Raw genomic sequence first — 15,927 nt, 5'->3', positions numbered from 1 at the left:
CGGCAGAGACAAGCCGAGCCCCTCGGTTAGACAAGCCTCAGGGCTCGCCGCCCGCCAGCCCCACAGCCGCTCCGGGGTCCTGGCGGGGCGCCCCCCCGGGTGGCCGGGTCCCGCTGCGCGGCGGCCGGCCGCCAGGGGGCGCCGCAACCTCGCCTTCGTCGCGCAGGGGTGGAGCCAGCGCCCGGAGCCGGCCCGCCGCCCTCCGTCGGCGGACGACCAGCGCCGGCGGGAGAACATGGAGCCGGGCAAGATGGCGCCGCCCAAGAACGCCCCGAGAGATGCCCTGGTGAGTGCCAAGGATCGGCGCCGCGCCGCGCCGCCTGGAGCCGCCTGGCCGGGGCCCGAGCGGCGGCCCGCGCACGCCGCAGCCCAGCAGAGACCGCCGGCGGAGATGGCGAGGCGCTTCGCCCCGATCCCGGCCGCGCCCCGCCGCCCCGGCCCAGCCCCTCCGGAGGGCTGCGGGCCACCGGGCCACCGCCCGGCCGCCCGGCTTGGTCTCCCGGGCCCAGGGCCCCCCCTGCCCGGCGCTGTCCGCATCCGGGCGTCCGATGCTAGCTCCCCCAACCCCCGCCGCCACACCCGAAAGTGACAACCAGCTGGAGCCTGCCTAACGCGCCGGGACAGCCGACACCGGCCCTTTGCTCCCGTCTTTGCCCCACCCCTGCCCCCCCAAAAAAAGTTTCCAGCAAGAGCGTATATAACCGATGGGGTGCGATCGCTGACATTGCCTTCGAAGAACGAGGAGGAGTTTGAAACCCAGAGAAAGGGGCACATCGTAGCAGACGTCCAGCGACTGCCTCCAGCCTCCATCCCCCAGACCTAGATTATGCATCTGGCATTTTTATTTGATCCCACAGGTGATGGCACAGATCCTCAAGGACATGGGCATCACAGAGTATGAGCCAAGGGTTATAAACCAAATGTTGGAATTTGCTTTCCGTAAGTTACCCAAACACCGCACCCTTTGCCAAACTTCTGAATTTGAAATGCGCACTTGATTGTAAGCACAGTTCCAACCCAATTATATTGGCAGTTATTAATATAGGAATAGAGCAGTTATTAATATAGAAATAGGGCACTAGAAAGGAGCTCAAGCTAGGGGACCATCATACTGACAATGCAGTGTCTTTAAAATTTATCAGATACCCGGGCATGGTGGTGCACACCTGTAGTCCCAGTACTTGGGAGCTGAAACAGGAGGGTCACAGGTTCGAGGACAGCCTCAGCAAATACTGAGACTCTCATCAACCTAGTTAGACCCAGTTTCCAAATGAGAAAATCCGGCCCAGGGTGTAGCTCAAAGGTAGAATGCCTCTGAGTTTAATCCCCAGCACCACACACACACCAGAGGTATGGGACAATTAGACATTGTAACCAAGACTAATAAACTTTCCAAGCCAGGCATAGTGGCACACACTCATCATCCTAGTGTTTGGGAGGCTGAGACAGGAGAGTCCCAGTTTGCAGCCAGCCTCAGCTACTTAATGAGGCCCCTTTGCAACTCAGTGAGACCCTGTTTCAAAATAAAGAATAAAAAGTAGGGCTGCGGGTGTAGCTCAGAGGTGGAATGCCTCTGGGTTCCATCCCCGGTACCGCAAAAAATAACTTTCCAGAAAGTAGTGGAAACTTTTATTAATGGCCATAAATATTAAGTTGTCTTCCTATATCTAAGAAAAACTATTTTGTTCTTAAAGGATACGTGACTACAATTCTGGATGATGCAAAAATTTATTCGAGCCATGCTAAGAAACCTAATGTGGATGCAGATGACGTGAGATTGGCAATTCAGTGTCGGGCTGACCAGTCTTTTACCTCTCCTCCCCCCAGAGATGTGAGCAAACATCGACTTCAAGTTATCTCACTCACAGTTTTTAAATTGTATTTCTAATGAGGATCGTTTTTCTTTTAGTTTTTACTGGATATTGCAAGGCAGAAAAATCAAACCCCTTTGCCACTGATTAAGCCTTATGCGGGACCTAGACTGCCGCCTGACAGATACTGTTTAACAGCGCCAAACTATAGGCTGAAGCCCTTAATGAAAAAGGTGAGATTTTTTAGTCAACTCGGCTTTTTTTTTAAGCAAACAAAAAGGCGGGTTACAGAGGATTGGGAATAGAGCTCAGTGGCAGAGTGCTTGTCCAGCATGCATGCAGCCCTGTGTTTGATCACTAGCACTGCAAAAAAAAAAGTGGGATTGTGATATGGGAATTTGTACAGAGCAAATTCCTATACATAATGCAGTTGATTTAAGGTTAAAGTAGTTTATAAGAGTTTAAATATATTTTAGAGCTAGAAGGAACCCCAGTAGACAACTTTCACATCAGGAAAATGAACCTGAACTCATTTGCGGAGTTAGTAGAGAAGCCAGGATTGATTCCCTGGTCTCATAACTCCCAGTTCTTCTGCTATACCAGAGTTGTTTAATAAGATTGATATGATTGAAGGATATACTATCTGGGCCTCTTTTCTTTTTTTTTTTTTTTTTTTTTTTTTTGCGGTACTAGAGATTGAACTCGGGGCAGTCACCTCTGAGCTACACCCACAGCCCTATTTTTTATTTGAAACAGGGTCTCACTAAGTTGCAAAGGGCCTCACTAAGTAGCCGAGGCTGTCCACAAACCTGCGATCCTCCTGTCTCAGCCTCCCGAATGCTGGGATTACAAGCCTGCGCCACCACACACAACATATCTAGACCTGTTTTCTATAATAGGACCTGAAGCTCTTCCACCACTGGAAACAGGTTTCTCCACATTGGGAGGATGCCTTTTTTCTGAAATTCTAGTATAAAAGAGTATTATTTCTTTCTGGGTTAAGACATTGACTAGTAAAGATGTAAAATTACAAGGAAGTTAGCTGTTATCCACATTCAGATAAGACTGTACCTTAAAAACTATATGGCAGCCAGGCATGGTGGTGCACACTTGTAATCCCAGCATTTGGGAGGCTGAGACCGGAGGATCATGATTCACGGACAGCCTCAGCTACTTAGCGAGGCCCTTTGTAACTCAGTGAGACCCTGTTTCAGAAAATAAAAGGACAAAAAAATAGGGCTGAGCTGAGGGTGTAGCTCAGAGGTAGAATGCCCCTCGGTTCCATCTGCAGGACCACAAAAAAGAAAAATATAAAATGGAGCTGGGCATGGTGGCACATGTTTGTAATCCCAGGATTAAGGAGACTGAGACAGGAGGGTTTCCGGTTCATAGTCAGCCTCAGCTACTTAGTGAGGCCCACTGCAACTTAGTGAGACCCTCTTTTAAATTAAAGAATGGCCGGGCGTGGTGGCGCACGCTTGTAATCCCCACACTTGGGAGGCGGAGACAGGAGGATCACGCTGGTTTGGAGCCAACCTTGCTAGCTTAAGAGACCCTGTTTCCAAATAAAAAAAATATAAAAAATGGGTCTGGGAGTGTAGTCCGGAGGTAGAAGGGCTTCCAGGAACCCCAGTACCACTAAAAATTAAAATTTTTTAAATTTAAAATAAAATAAAGAATGGAAAAAATGGACCTGGGGTTGTAGCTCTGAGGTAGAATGCTCCTAGATTCCATCCCCAGTACCAAAAAAAAAAACCTATACAAAATTAGATATCTAGAGTCATCTCTATGTTTTTGTAGATACATAAAAGCACATATGTGAAAAGTCTAGTTTAAAATTGGAGTTAGCCAGGCGTGGTGGCACACGCTTATAATCCCCGCACTTGGGAGGCGGAGACAGGAAGATCGCACAGGTTCAAAGCCAGACATGCTGGCTTAAGAGACCCTGTTTCCAAATAAAAATATAAAATAGGTCTGCAAGTGTAGCCTGGAAGTAGAAGGGTTCCATCCCCATTACCACCAAAAAAAAATTGGATTTAGAACAGTGATGTCCATCAACAATTGTAATTTCACTCTTGATTAAGTTTAGGTGTCAAATGGTAACAACATTAAAAGTAATTTATTTTTAAATCCCCTAGGGACCTAACCAAGGAAGGCTGGTCCCACGGTTAAGTGTTGGTGCTGTTAGTAGCAGACCTACCACCCCTACTGTGGGTAAGTGAAGGGGGGTACGGCTTTCTGGCTGGCAAAGAAGTGCCATAGCACTTGGTTTTGAATTCTTTTCCAAGCCAAAAGGCGAGTCAGAAATACTCAGTTATGCCAGGTGTGGTGGCGCACACTTGTAATCCCCCCGCTTGGGAGGCTCAGACAGGAGGATCGCGCAGGTTCAAAGCCAGCCGCGCTGGCTTAAGAGACCCTGTTTCCAAATTTAAGAAAAGTATAAAATAGGTCGGAGAGTGTATCCTGGAGGTAGAAGGGCTTCCAGGAACCCCAGTACCACCAAACAATAAAAATAAAAGAAAATAAATAGAAGCATACAGCCAGGCATGGTGGCGCATACTTTTATGTTATCCCAATACTTGGGAGCCTGAGACAGGAGGATCCCAGGTGTGGCCAGCCTCAGAAGCTTAATGAGACCCTCCACAACCTAGTGAGACCCTGTTTCAAAATAAATAGTTCTAGCGGTGTAGCTCAGAGGTAGACTGCTCCTGGGTTCAATACCCAATCTACATATGTGTGTGTGCGCATGTACACACACACACACACACACACACACACACACACACACACACACAAATATAGTAATGATTATCTTTTTTTAGATTTGTCAGTGGTCAGTGGATGAACTATGATGCCATGTCTTATGTTTCTTTTGAAAGATCCCCATCAAACTATGAATATTTCTTTGTCTGACACAGTAGTACATTTGAGACTTTTATTTGCCTGTCCCAGTCTTACAACCACTTCTACAAGAGTCTTAGTTCTGTTTGGTGCAGAGTGATATTTATTTGTTTGTTTGTTTGTTTGTTTTATTTTTTGCAAGTCTGGGGATGGAGCCCAGGGGCATTTGACCTTCAAGCTCCACCCCCTGCCCTATTTTTTATTCTTTATTTTGAAACCGGGTCTCACTGAGTTGCAGAAGGCCTCACTAAGTAGCTGAGGCTGTCCGCGAACCCAGATTCTCCCATCTCAGCCTCCCAAATGCTGGGATTACAAGTGTGCGCCACCACACCCAGCTAGTAGTGATATTTAGAAACTATTATTTAACTCATTTTAACGTAAATTTTTTTTCATTTTCTTTTGGTACTGGGAATTGAACCCAAGGGCATTCTATCTCTGAGCTACGCCCCCATCCCTATTTTATGTTTTATTTAGAAACAGAATCTCACTAAGTTACCAAGGGTCTCGCTAAGTTGCTTAAGCTGAACTCAAACCTTGATCCTCCCAATTCAGCCTCCCAAATACTGGGATTATAGGCATGCGCCACTACACCTGGCTTTAATGTCACTGTTCTTTAGATAAGAAAAGCAAATAATGAGGGTTTATTTTCATATGGTTTTCTGGGTTTCTTGAAAAATCTAGTAATCAGTATTTTCAGGGGGGAAAATATCTTTCACAATCCCATGGTTCATATTGCTTCTAACTTGAGTCCTGTGATGGTCAAACAAGAAAAAAGCAGGGCAGGGGGTGTAGCTCAGAGGTAGAATGCACCTGGATTCAATCAAGGAGCACCAAAAAGAAAGAAAACATGCATGTTTTAAACTTTAAAAAAATTTTTTTTTTGGTGGTACTTGGGGGTGGAACCCAGAGGGTTTCTACCTCCGGGCTATACTCCCAGAACTTGTTTATATTTTATTTGGAAACAGGGTCTCACTAAGTTGCTGAGAGCCTCACTAAGTAGCTGAGGCTGGCTTCGAACCGGTGCGATCCTCCTGTTTCAGCCTCCCAAGCCCAGGGATTACAAGCGTGCGCCACCACGCCCGGCTACTTAAAAATGGTTTTTATGAACTTTGATACCTAAGCATGGACTCTGTTCAATTTTAAAGTCTAAATGCCAAACCTATTTAAATGTTCTAACACGGCTGGGCGTGGCGGCGCACGCTTGTAATCCCCGCGCTTTGGAGGTGGAGACAGGAGGATCGCACGGGTTTGAAGCCAGCTGCGCTGGCTTAAGAGACCCTGTTTCCAAATAAAAATATGAAAATAGGTCTGGGAGTGTAGCCCAGAGGTAGAAGGGCTTCCAGGTACCTCAGTACCACAAAAAAATGTTCTAACACTTCCTTAGTCAATGAAGAAAACATCTACCTATTATGAATTTTCTTGACAAAAACTAAGATATTGCTTAAGTCTCACCAAATTCATCGAGCCACTCCTTATTATGTGGGAAAACCTGCCTGTGGGTGGAGATGTATTAGAGTAGGGTTCTTCTCTTTGGATTTGGGGAAAGAAAAAAATTAGAACCCAGATTTCTAGGTACCTTTGGGCTTCATTCCTCTATTTAGAATTTTTTTCCTTTGGTCGGTAGAGATGAGGCCAGTTATACCGTCTTCTGCAGCTCTGCTCTTGTGTGGACTCCTGCGTCGAGGGGGCAGAAGTGATTGCAAAACTTGCATCCCCAGAGGAAACAAAAAATTCCACAAATGGATTTCTGAGAAAGCAGTGTCAATAATAGATATGAAATCTTGCCAGATTCATTCATTGCGCAAACATGTGAGCACTCATTAGAAGCCAAGTATGAGCCGGGCGTGGTGGCGCACGCTTGTAATCCCCGCGCCTGGGAGGCGGAGACAGGAGGATCGCGCAGGTTCGAAGCCAGCCGCGCGCGCTGGCTCAGGAGACCCTGTTTCCAAATATAAAATGTAAAAATAGGTCTGGGAGTGTAGCCCGGAGGTAGAAGGGCTTCCAGGAACCCCAGTACCACCAAAAAAAAAAAAGAAGAAGAAGCAACGTATACGAGCCACGTATTCACAAGGATAAATATGGTAGGCAAAGCTGCTGAGCCAGTAAATGAAATCAGACACTGTAGTCAGACTCCTGCAACCTGTTCAGGGAAGTTGAGAGGCAGGAAGATGAAGGAAAGTTGTATAAACCAGTAATTCTTTGGGGTAAACCTTAAGACAAGGAGTAGGGGCTGGGGGCATATAGCTCAGTGGTAGAGTGCTTGCCTAGCAGGTGTGATGCCCTGGGAATTTTAATCTAAAGAGTAGAATGTAGATGATTGAGGGATTTGGATTACATTGTCTCTGAGATCCCTATCTGCTTCAAAATTCTCTGAACATAAAAAAAGGAATAAGTACCTGGGCGTGGTGGCGCACACTGGTAATCCCAGCTTTTGGGAGGCTGAGATGGGAGGATCACAGGTTTGCAGCCAGCCTCAGCTACTTAGTGAGGCCCTTTGCAACTCAGTGAGACCGTGTTTCAAAATAATAAAGAATAAAAAATAGGGCTGGGGGTGTCACCCGGAGGTAGAATGCCCCTGGTTTCCATCCCCAGTACCTCAAAAATAAAAAATAAAATAAAAAATAGGGCTAGGGGTGTAGCTCGGAGGTAGAAGGCCCCTGGGTTCCATCCCCAGTACCGCCAAAAAAATAAAAAAGGATTGTTTCTTCATGCCCACCTGGAGCCCCCAAGGGCTGTATTTGATCAGCTTCTTTTTGTTAAGTACATGCTGACTTAGCTTCCTGGGTACAGTAGACATCTATGAATTATCTGCTCATGACAGCCATTAAAATTGACACCTAGCTGGGCGTGGTGGCGCACGCTTGTAATCCCCGCGCTTGGGAGGCGGAGACAGGAGGATCGTGCAGGTTCAAAGCCAGCTGTGCACACTGGCTTAAGAGACCTTGTTTCCAAATAAAAATGTAAAAATAGGTCTGGGAGTGTAGCCCGGAGGTAGAAGGGCTTCCAGGAACCCCAGTACCAAAAAAAAAAAAAAATTGACACCTAAGGTAGTAATTAATAGAAAACTTAAGAGCCTTTATTCTGGTAGCTTGTTTAAACTCTCAGCTTCGTGTCACCAAAATTCAGTACTTGCTTTGTACTACATGCTGTTGGAAGAGCTGTATATGGGTTATTTTACTTAATTCTCATAAGAAGTTTATGAAATGGATGCTGTTGTCCTTATTTTTCAGATGAAAAAACTAGGGTACAAAACAACTTGCCCAAGGAAACCCAGCTAGTAGTGATAGAGCCTGGATTCAAACTCAGGTTGATGGCGCACAACCCCCATCCGTTACCACTACACCATGTTGAATTTTGAGTTGTACTCGCAGTGCTGGGCATTGAACTCGGGGTCTCCTGCACACTGAGCAAGCACTCTACCACTAAGCTATACGCCCAGTCCAACTTACTAACATCTAAACAAGCTCAGAAAGTTTTAAAAATCCCCTGGCTCTTTCTTTTTTGTGCTACTGGGGATTGAACCCAGAGGCATTGTAGCACTGAGCTGCACTCCAGCCCTGCTTGATTTCTTGATTTGAAACTGGGTTCCACTAAATTCCTGAAGCTGGCCTTAAATTTGCAATCCTCCTTCTCAGCCTTCCAAGTACTGAGGTTACAAGTGTGTACCACCACACCCAGCCTTTGCCCTTACGTCTAATGATGTTTTCTTCCTTTCCCCTAAATGTATGTGCTTTGAAGGTAGTTTCTTATAGAGTATAGAATATAAATCTATATAATAAGTTCCAACTAACATCTCTGTTAATTATAACTACAGCAACCCCACAAACTGTGTCTGCCCCAAATAAAGTTGCAACTCCGGTGTCAGTGACGAGCCAAAGATTTGCCGTGCAAATTCCCCCTTCTCAGACGACACCTGTCAAACCAGGTAACGTGATGGGGGCAGAATGTGCGTGTCATTTGCGGTTCTAGAGCTCCTGTAGCAAGAGTTAAACTGTTCTAATATCACAACAGAAGGTAGCAGGTAAGTAAGCAAGCAGTAAGTGAGCACATCACTTCTTCAGGGACGGTCTGAGTATTTTTCTAAAATTGCATCAAGTATTAGAGACTCGAAGCATTTTCAGCAGGAGGAGAGTATGCTCACTCAGTAGGATCATCGGACTCTCAAAGAATACAAAGAAAAAGTTAGGTTTCACATATCTAAGGCTGATGTCTTCAGGAAAAAGCACTTGTGTTTTTTTATTATTTAAAAAAAATTTTGTGGTACTGGGGATGGAACCCAGGGACATTCTACCTCCGAGCTACACCCCCAGCCCTGTTTTGAAACAGGGTCTCACTCAGTTGCGGAGGGCCTCACTAAAGTAGCCGAGGCTGGCTGTGGATGGTGATCCTCCGGTCTCAGCCTCCCGAATGCTGGGATTATAAGCGTGCACCACCACGCCCGGCTAGCACTTATGGTAAAAGCTCAAAAAATGTAATCCAGAATATAAATTCAAACGAAAATTTTGCTTTTACTCATTTCATAATATGTGTGTGTGTGTGTGCGCGCGTGCACGCGCACGCGCAACAATTTACTGATATGTAAGTTTAGATTTCACATCTTTTGAAACCTAACTTTATAAAGAAACCACTTATTTAAAGTACAGTATTGTCCTAGTCAGGCATGGTAGCGCATTTGGGAGGCTGAGATAGGAGGATCACGACTCATAGACAGCCTCAGCTACTTAGTGAGGCCCTTTGCAACTCAGACCCTGTTTCAAAATATAAATAATAAAAAATAGGGCTGGGGATACAGCTCAGAGGTAGAATGCCCTTGGGTTCAATCCCCAGTACTGCAAAAAAAAAAATAATAATAAAATACTGTCCTATAAGGGAAGCATGATTCCCGGTCTTCAACATATGCTTATAGTATGTTCCAATATGAACCCAGTGCACCAAGTACAAACTGTAATTCCAGGTAGTTAAGATAGAAAAAAAATCTTTAACCTTGTATTAGATATACTTAAGTAGGTTTAATTTTTATGTACTCATAGAGATTTATACCCTATAAACAGACAACTGCTGTTTGGTAATTAAAATAATTTTTTTGGCAGCATGGGGGCTGGAACCCAGGAGCATTCTACCTCCGAGCTACACCCCGCAGCCGTGTTTTTATTCTTTATTTTGAAACAGGGTCTCACTGAATTGCAAAGAGCCTCACTAAGTAGCTTAGGCTGTCCGTGAACCATGATCCTCAGGTCTCAGCCTCCCAAATGCTGGAATTATAAGCATGCACCACCATGCCCGGCTAAAATATTTTTTATGAAATTCAGTTCTTAATGCAGTGTTTCTTCCATGCTATTGAAATTTCTATTAGAATTACATTTAGTCGGGCGTGATGGTGCACGCTTGTAATCCCAGCATTTGGGAGGCTGAGACAGGATTGCAGTTCATGGCCAGCCTCGGCTACTTAGTGAGGCCCTCTGCAATTCAGTGAGACTCTGTTTCAAAATAGAGTTAATAACAAGGGCTGGGGGTTTAACTTGTAGGTAGAATGCCCCTGGGTTCCATCCCCAGTACCACAGAAAGGAAAAAAAATGCCATTCAGCTTGTGTACTTTTGACTGTGTTTTGGATTCTGAGTGATTCATAGTTGATTTCATCTCTCTTTACAGTTCCTGCAACAACTGCCGTTCAGAATGTTCTGATTAATCCTTCAATGATTGGGTCCAAGAATATCCTCATTACCACCAACATGGTTTCATCACAGACCGCAGCCAACGAATCAAACCCGCTGAAGAGAAAACACGAAGACGAGGACGACAGCGATGCCCTGTAAGGGGCAGTCTCGTCTGCACGCACGTAGAAAGCGTGTAGTTGGTTCTGAGCCTGTATGCTGGTCTAGAACTTTCTAGATCTCGAGTTGTATCTTAGAAAAATGTTAACGTAGCTGCAATATTTTTCACATTAGTTAAAACTGATTTCTTTAAGAAGAGGACACATGTCCTTTCATTAGGCTTCAAGTACAAAACTACTTGTTTCTTAATCATCTCGTTCACCCTGAGGTCTACCGCAGCTGCTGTTTCGGAAGCAGGCTTTCTGCAGCGTTCTGACAGCAGCCCTTAAATTTCAGTTTCTCCAACCTGGTCAGTGAGCTAATCTTTCATTTCTAAATCGACATTTAAACACTGCTTTCTTTTACAAGGTATAGTGTAGTCACTTTGTTACTAGCTTTTCTGACCAAAAGCTCTCAGTTTAGGCAACTTTTTTTTTTGAAGGATTCCAAATCCATTTTGAATGTATTTAAAGTCGTTTCTTGACTTCCCTGACCTCCCACCTCAACCCCCTGCATAGGTCCCATTTATTTTCTGTACCCCTCCCCAAGCCGCCTCCCTCTGGACAGGCTGAAGTTTTTCTCCAACACCTGCCCTTAAATGCAAAAGGCCATCACTGGAATTGTGAAAGTGTCATTCCTGAGAAAATACAGTTTAGTGTCATTTTCACTTTTCAAACCTGCTGTACCTGCCCGGTGTTTGGCGGTCGCTGTGAAGCCGAGGGCTCGCCTTTCCCTTTCTTTTTCACGCCACACTTGAGCACCTGGGTTTGATCCCTCGCCTTTCCTGCCGTTTGAACTTCACTCTGCTTCTGACCGGTAGCTTTGGGTCAGTTGCTTCCAGTTCTCTTCCAAGTGGGTAACAGCATATGTCACGTTTTAAAATTGAACAGAGATGCTGTAGGGCAAAATCTGCCTTGATAAGTAACTTACACTGGACCTAGACGAAACCACTGACGAGCAGGTTTCTTCTTCCCGCCACATGCATAGATGCTTTGGTCACTACTGCTTGAGCCCTCCTATTGGTATAATTCAGATCATTTTGTTAGCTTGTTGCTGAGACTATCACACAGCAGATGGGGTCAAACCTGTATGTAGACTCTGATGGTTCTCGGGAAAATAACTTAGTGTCAGGTGACTTGCATCGCCGTGCAATCTGCAGTTTCCCAGTAATGTTGTTAAACACCGTGCCCTATTTTCCCTTTAGACACGTCTATTAAAAAGTCCTCTAGGGAAAGACTGCAACGCTGCGGAGAATATACACAGGCCTGTTTCATTATGTCATTTTGACATACACAGCATTGGAATACTTAGGCGGAAATGCCTGACATAAATCTTCATATCATTTAGAAAGTGTAGCCGAGGAACCTCAAAACTTAAGTTTCAAGTTGGGCGTGGTGGTGCACGCTTGTAATCCCCGCGCTTGGGAGGCGCGCTTGGGAGGCGGAGACAGGAGGATCACGCTGGTTTGGAGCCAGCCTCACTGGCTTAAGAGACCCTGTTTCCAAATAAAAATCTAAAATAGGTCTGGGAGTGTAGCCCGGAGGTAGAAGGGCTTCCGGGAACCCCAGTACCACCAAAAAAAAAAAAAGTTTCAGCTTAGGATGGTCCTTGACACATCTGAGAAATGGTCCAGTAACAGGAAAGAGATCTATCATAGTTTGAGTGTTTACGGTTGTTAGGGCTAAACAAACTTATAAAAATGGATCTGATCAACCCCATAGGAGAGAAGTGTGCGTGCAACAGCATGGATAGCGTTACTTGAATGTTCTCAGGGAGGCAGCAGGTTCGAGTCCTGGCTCTATCATTTACCAACTGTGTGACCTTACTTCACCTCTGAGCCTTGTTCCCAGTAGTAATAGGAAAATAACACCTACCCTGCCTACCTCACAGGGATGTTGTGAGGGTTTCATTGGTATATGTGAAAGTTCTTTCAAAATTGTAAAATGCTATATAAACTATAAGGAATTATTAATGTTTTTGTTCCAAGGTTATTAAAAATTTAAGCTTATCGGCAATCTTTCATTTCTCTCTCGAGGGATTCAACAAAGACAGACGAGGCTCGAGCATTCTGAGGGCCAAAAAGCAGTTCCGATGTATTCAATGGGTGAATTGATTATATGTTAGGGAACTGCTTTTATTTGGAATCAGCATGTGACCCATCATAGTAAAACAAGATGAAAATAAGTGAAGGAACAGCGGCTTAAATCTGTCAAAAACGTAACATGCTCAGTCTCTGGTGGGAATTGGCAATCGGGATTCCAGTCTGAGTGTCGGCCAGTGGGTGGTATTCCCTTTCAGATGAAGTCAGCTTTATCTTGTACAAAGCCATACACATGTACTGCCTGGAGGTTAAAAGGGAACTTTCCACTTATAGCCCGTATCTGGAATACTTTATCTAAACACTGCACACGCCTGTGTTACATCAGAAAGCACGCCCTTGCACTATTCTGGTTTCCCTGCTCAGCTGCCTCACTCACTGTTATCTTGACCTGGCTGTAAATTCCTTCGGGACACAGATGCTATTTTCTCCCTCCACCTGCCCCTAAGCACAGAGCAGGGGTTCACAGAGTTGGCTAATTGCCAAGATGGTTAACACCGGCCTTTCCCAATTCCTTCTCTGGATTGAAAACTCAATGTCTAGAAGTAGATCCTAATAGAAAGTGCTTAACATAGCCGGGCGTGGTGGCGCACGCTTGTAATCCCAGCATTCGGGAGACTGAGACCTGGAGGATCGCGGTTCGCGGACAGCCTCAGCTACTTAGTGAGGCCCTCTGCAACTCAGTGAGACCCGGTTTCAAAATAAAGAATAAAAAATAGGGCAGGGGGTGTAGCCCGGAGGTCAAATGCCCCTGGGTTCCATCCCCAGACCCGCAAAAAAAAAAAAAAACGCTTAACAGGTACAGGTACTTTGCTAGACACGGATAATACTGGCGATCACAGTGGCCAGTATGTGAATGGGTATTCACTCTCAAGTGCAAATTTCTCTCTGCGCTTGAAATAATAAAACACTAGCTAAGATAACCAGGAAGAAGACGTCCTTGGTTTGTTCAAGTTGCAGCCCAGCTATGATGTTTATTGGCTAGGTCTACGGGTAGCACATCTGATTCTCATCTACAAAAAACATGAGACCAGAATTCCTGTTGCTCAAACCAGGGTCGAGGTGTGCAGTAACATGGTATGCTTTTAAACTATCTAGAAACACTGGGAATAGCAGTAACTGAAATACAGACAAAATTTTAACAATGGGAGCTTTCAAACAATTTTGTTTAAATCACCCACCAAAATTTTCTTTCGCTGTGAGAGAAATTTTGCAGCAAAATTTAAGCAAAGACAACTTAGTGAGACCTTGTTTCAAAATAATAACAAAATAGGGCTGGGGGTAGAGCTCAGAAGTAGAATGCACCTGGGTTCCATCCCCAGTACCACAAAAATTAAAAAAGGAAAATAAATAATAAGCCGAGCTGGGAGTATAGCCTGGAGGTAGATAAGCCCCTGGGTTCCACCCCCAGTACCACAAAAAAATAAAATCGGGCTGGGGGTGGAGTTCAAAGGCAGAATGCCTGAGCTCAATCCCTAGTACCCAAGAAAACTATTAGCTATTTTAAGTAATATCGAGATGTTTACAATCCATGGGGAGATGTGCACAGGTTATCTGCAAATTCTTCTCCATCAGCTGGTTCAAGTGTCTCTAGTGGGTGCCTCGAACCAATTCCCACCAGACAGACTACAGCCAAGCCGGCAATCGAGTCTAAGAGCTGAATACAGACATTTCAGACGCAGACTGTCCCACAGATTCTGCCGCCCAGTCGGTGGAGTTTTGTGTTCCGTGAAGAGTAGACCAAGGAAAGTGGGGAAGAGTGGGATCCAGGAGGCAGGAATGCAACACAGGAGGGAAAAGGGATCCCAAGACGGTTACAGGAGACACCATGGGAGCAACTGTACAGAACCCAGAGAGCAGCAGAGACAGCACGCAGCAGCAATGTCTCCGCGAAAACCACCACGCTTCTGACCTGTATGGACGTACTGAAACATTTAGACTTCTGGCAGGTTTAGGACTGAGTCAGTGACAGGTACATAGAGAAATATCTTTTAAAAAATACCACGTCTGCAACCCGAGTTCTTGGGAGGCTGAGACAAGAGGATCTCGGGTTCAAGGCTAGCCTCAGAAACTTTGGCCCTCCACAACCTAGTGAGATCCTGTTTGAAAATAAAAATAAAGCTGGGTGTGGTGGCGCACACTTGTAATGCCAGCAATTTGGGAGGCTGAGACAGGAGGATTGAGGTTTGTGGACAGCCTCCAGCTACTACATTGTGAGGCCCCTTGCAACTCAGTGAGACCTTGTTTCAAAATAAAAAATAGGGCTGAGAGTGTAGCTTGGAGGTAGAATGCCTCTGGGTTCCACTCCCAGTACCATAAAAAAATAAAAAATAAAATAAGGCTAGGGATGTAGCTCAGAGGTCCTTTGTAAGTTGCTGAGACTGGCCTCATACCTCTGATCCTCCTGTCTCAGCCTCCCAAGCACTGGAAGTATTACAGGCATATATGCCACAAGGCCTGGCTACATCTTCACTTTCTAAAGTATGATAGTGTCTGATAAAAATTAAAACAAGAGCCAGGTGTGGTGGTGCACGCTTGTAATCCCAGCACTTGAGAGGCTGAGACAGGAGGATCCCACAGGTTTGAAGCCAGCCTCAGCTACTGAGTGAGGCTCTCAGCAACTCAGTAAGACCCTATTTCCAAATAAAATATAAAATGTCTGGGAGTATAGCCTGAGAGGTAGAAGGACCCTGGGTTCCACCCCCAGTACCACACACACAAAAAAAAAAAAAATAAAACAAAGCACCAGCACGATGTTTAGGTAAGAAGACAATTTATCCGATCTCCCCAGCCCCTGCGGCTGCTGCCCATTTCTTACATTAAAAATGTAGATATGTGAAGAGTCTATTCTCACCCTTCCTAACGAAGTATGACAGGAAAAAACATCCCAGTTTCATGAACACTTTTATTGTTTACTTAAGAGATCATCAGTTTCTCCTCCCCACCTAAAACTGGAATTTCATCTTGTTTTCGTGCTGAATGGTGAACAGTGACGAAGCTAATCGGAACGAGAACTAAGCTACCAGCTCGCTTTTCTCTTAACAGGCAAAATATAAATAGATGTGCTCTAGAATGTACAATGGTTTAGTCGCTACGAAACTGAAAAGGGATGTGAAGAAGGTGGGCAAGTCCGGGGTGCGGGAAGATGAGCGGAGAGGCTGCCTCTGCTTACGGTTCCTGGCGCCGCACCTTGGCCTCTAGCTCAGTCTTGATGTGAGGGGAGGATTTAGCTAATGCCAAGCGGAGATGCGGAAAACGCTAGGTTGACTCAGGGGATGTGCACAGGAACCAAAAGGCAGGAAAGTC

At 45.3% G+C, this 15,927-nt stretch overlaps 1 protein-coding gene across 1 annotated transcript; it reads left to right on the top strand.

Moving 5' to 3' along the window:
* Window positions 1–235: 235 nt before the first annotated feature.
* On the top strand, window positions 236–10,526 carry TAF9B (TATA-box binding protein associated factor 9b; the record flags this gene model as incomplete). Its single annotated transcript, XM_080719161.1, has 7 exons — window positions 236–286; window positions 858–939; window positions 1,695–1,831; window positions 1,910–2,044; window positions 3,950–4,025; window positions 8,527–8,637; window positions 10,363–10,526. 7 exons carry the CDS (start codon window positions 236–238, stop codon window positions 10,524–10,526), a joined length of 756 nt encoding a protein of 251 aa, XP_080575287.1.
* Window positions 10,527–15,927: the final 5,401 nt, after the last annotated feature.

The sequence above is a fragment of the Muscardinus avellanarius genome, assembly GCF_963383645.1.
Source record: "Muscardinus avellanarius genome assembly, chromosome: X".
Lineage (NCBI taxonomy): Eukaryota > Metazoa > Chordata > Mammalia > Rodentia > Gliridae > Muscardinus > Muscardinus avellanarius.
This window is presented reverse-complemented; position numbering and strand designations above follow the sequence as displayed.